This window comes from Jaculus jaculus, chromosome 6 (genome assembly GCF_020740685.1).
Source record: "Jaculus jaculus isolate mJacJac1 chromosome 6, mJacJac1.mat.Y.cur, whole genome shotgun sequence".
Classification (NCBI taxonomy): Eukaryota; Metazoa; Chordata; class Mammalia; order Rodentia; family Dipodidae; genus Jaculus; species Jaculus jaculus.
Genome location: NC_059107.1, coordinates 10937250 through 10940472, shown reverse-complemented (window position 1 = coordinate 10940472; position 3223 = coordinate 10937250). Strand labels below are relative to the sequence as shown.

The 3223-nt window shown below is 49.2% G+C and overlaps 1 protein-coding gene across 1 annotated transcript; it reads left to right on the top strand.

Moving 5' to 3' along the window:
• The first annotated feature begins 647 nt into the window (after nt 1-647).
• On the top strand, nt 648-1604 carry LOC101596901 (olfactory receptor 2B11). The gene has a single exon (XM_045153105.1). The coding sequence runs from the start codon at nt 648-650 to the stop codon at nt 1602-1604; it is 957 nt and encodes a 318-aa protein (XP_045009040.1).
• The last annotated feature ends 1619 nt before the right edge of the window (nt 1605-3223 follow it).

Sequence of the window (3223 nt, the reverse complement as noted above, 5' to 3'; positions counted from 1 at the left end):
ACACCCATTCTCTCCCTCTCTCCCTCTCTCTATCTCTCCCTCTCTCTCCCTCTCCCTCCCCCCCCCCCTCTCTCTCTCTCTCTCTCTCTCTCTCCCTCCCTCCCTCCCTCCCTCCCTCTTTCTGTCTGTTGCTCTCAAATAAATAAACAAACAAAATGTTTTTAAAAGATCCTCTTGGTTTCTGTCAACTCCTCTCAAATCTGCCACAACTGTTTCCAATGGCAAAAATGAGAAAGTAAACACATCCTCCCCCATGTGTTCCTAGAGAAATCAAACGTTCCAATGTGAACAGGAGGTGTGGTAGGCACGACAAAATTCCAGTGACATTCACATTCATGTGGAATGCTTTCACATTAAGAATCTTGACTGTCTTCAAGATCCACAATTGAAGCAAGTATTTTCTCCTCATTTTAGCAGACGCAGAAGTTGAAGGTTAAAAACACAGAATGATTCATAGTCACGGAGAAAATGAATTGTGAAGATGTATACACTACTGTTCAAATGTGTCGCAGATGTCTCCGAAACTAGAAAAGATAAAACAGACACCGTGTGAGATTAAACAAAAGGAGAAAACAATTGAATCTTTTGCTCAGAAATTACTTATTGGCACTCTCTTGATTCATCATGGTGCCTGAAGACGTTTCATCATGGTAAGTAACAACCAGAGCTCCTTGGAGAGCCATCCCAGGGACTTCATCCTCCTGGGCATTTCCGACAGGCCATGGTTGGAGCTCCCTCTGTTCGTGGTCCTCCTGGTGTCTTATGTTCTGGCCATGCTGGGAAACATCTCCATCATCCTGGTGTCCCGGCTGGATTCCCAACTGCACAGCCCCATGTACATCTTCCTCAGCAACCTGTCCTTCTTGGACCTCTGCTACACCACCACCACTGTCCCACAGATGCTGGTCAACATGGGCAGTGCCAAGAAAACCATCAGCTACGGTGGCTGCACAGTGCAGTACGCCATCTTCCACTGGCTGGGAGGTACAGAATGCGTCCTCTTGGCTGCCATGGCCCTGGACCGCTACGTGGCCATCTGTGAGCCTCTCAGGTATGCCATCATCATGCACCGCCCGCTCTGCCAACAGCTCGTGGCGGTGGCCTGGATCAGCGGCTTTGGTAACTCCCTCGTCCAAGTCATCCTGACTGTACAGCTGCCTTTCTGTGGGCGGCGGGTGCTGGATAACTTCTTCTGCGAGGTGCCGGCCATGATCAAGCTGTCGTGTGCCGACACCTCAGTGAACGACGCCACGCTGGCCGGGCTCGTGGCCTTCTTCGTGCTGGTCCCCTTGGCTCTCATCCTCCTCTCCTACGGCCTCATTGCTCGGGCTGTGCTCAGGATCCAGTCCTCCGGGGGACGGCACAAGGCCTTCGGGACTTGCTCTTCCCACCTGCTCGTGGTCTCCCTCTTCTACCTCCCCGCCATCTACATGTACCTGCAGCCTCCATCGAGCTACTCCCAAGAGCAGGGCAAGTTCATCTCCCTCTTCTACTCCATCATCACCCCCACCCTCAACCCCTTCATCTACACCCTGAGGAATAAGGATGTGAAGGGGGCTCTCAGAAGACTCCTGGGAAGGCTCGGTAGGCTCTGTGGAAGGTGAAGAGCTGAGCTGTGGCAAGTACTGTGGATTTTTTAAACCCTGGACAGAGCATTGGGTGATGCCTAAGGCTGTCACTCAGGGGTAGAGTGCTTGCCTGACATACACGACGTCCTGTTTCAATTTCCAGTACAGCAGATCTGCTCAGGCATCTTTTTCTTTAGGAATTCTTGATCAAACAGTAGGCTCTGGAGAGATTGAAAGCCTCATAAATTCCCTATCCCAAGTGAAGCCAATTCAAAAAGCGTAATTTTAATTTTCTGGCCATTTTCCTCTTCTTCCTTCTCCCTGCCCACCCCCCAGGTAGGGTCTCACTCTAGTCCAGGCTGACCTGGAATTCACTTTGTAGTCTCAAAGTGGCCTCAAACTCACAGTGATCCTCCTACCTCTGCCTCCTGAGTGCTGGGATTAAAGGTGTGTGCCACCACTCTTGGCTCCTTCCTTTTTTTTTTTTTTTTAATTTTCTGCACTTACCTCTTTTTTTGGGGGTGGGAGTTGAGGTAGGGTCTCACTCTGGCTCAGGCTGACCTGGAATTTACTATGTAATCTCAGGGTGGCCTCGAACTCTTGGCGAACCTCCTACCTCTGCCTCCCGAGTGCTGGGATTAAAGGCGTGCGCCACCACGCCCGGCCACTTACCTCTTTTTAAGCTTTCTTTTTCTGAAATTGCTCCAAAGTATAAATAAATGAACCTGACATCTGGGGAGATTTTGATGCAGGGTTGGAAATTTAGGAGGGATTAATTCTAAATAAAGATGCAGAAGAGATCCCTAGGACCATGAACCCTGGCTTTGGGTCCTTGTCTAAGTTAGCAAAGAACTAAAATTGTGGGCTCAGAGGAGGATAAATTATTAACTATGAGATTTACTTTAGGGATAAATAGGATTAATAGAGACAGTAAGAAGGAAAGCACACACCAAAAGAACTTCTCCCCAGGCTGGAGAGATGGCTCAGCAGTTACGGTGGTTAAGGTGCTTGCCTACAAAGCCTAATGACCTTGCTAGATTCCCCAGGACCCACGTAAAGCCAAATGCACAAAGTGGTGCATGCATCTGGAGTTTGTTTGCAGTGGCTAGAGATCCTGGTGTGCCCATTCTCTCTCTTCCTGCTGGGTGTGGTGACCCACGCCTTTAATCCCAGAACTTGGGAGGCTGAGGTTTGAGGATACTTGTGAGTTTAAGATCTACACTGATGTTAAAAGCCAATTTATATGAACCAAACATCTGATCAGAATAAGCCTCATCATCAGGTTGAGGTGTGTAAAGCAAAGGCCTGATTTGTGGGCTCAAGGGGCTGAGTCAGGAAAGGCCAGACCACAGGTATTAAGCCTGGGAAAAGCCCAGGAAGAGGCAGGAAGCTGATGCTGGCCTTGATGTTTGCACCCACCTTCAATGAGACAGGCACGTCTACATGTGATAGTCTGGCCAGAACAGGCAAGGTGGCATCCGTGCTTGTGTACCAGTCCCTAACTAGCTACCAGAATGAAGCTATCTTATTCCTAATCTGTCATATTGACTCGGTTGGTAGGATTGTTGTCTGCACAAGTATGCATATCTGAGTCAGAACCCCAGCACCTATGTCAAAAGCCAGGCATGACCATACATGCCTGAAACCCCAGCACT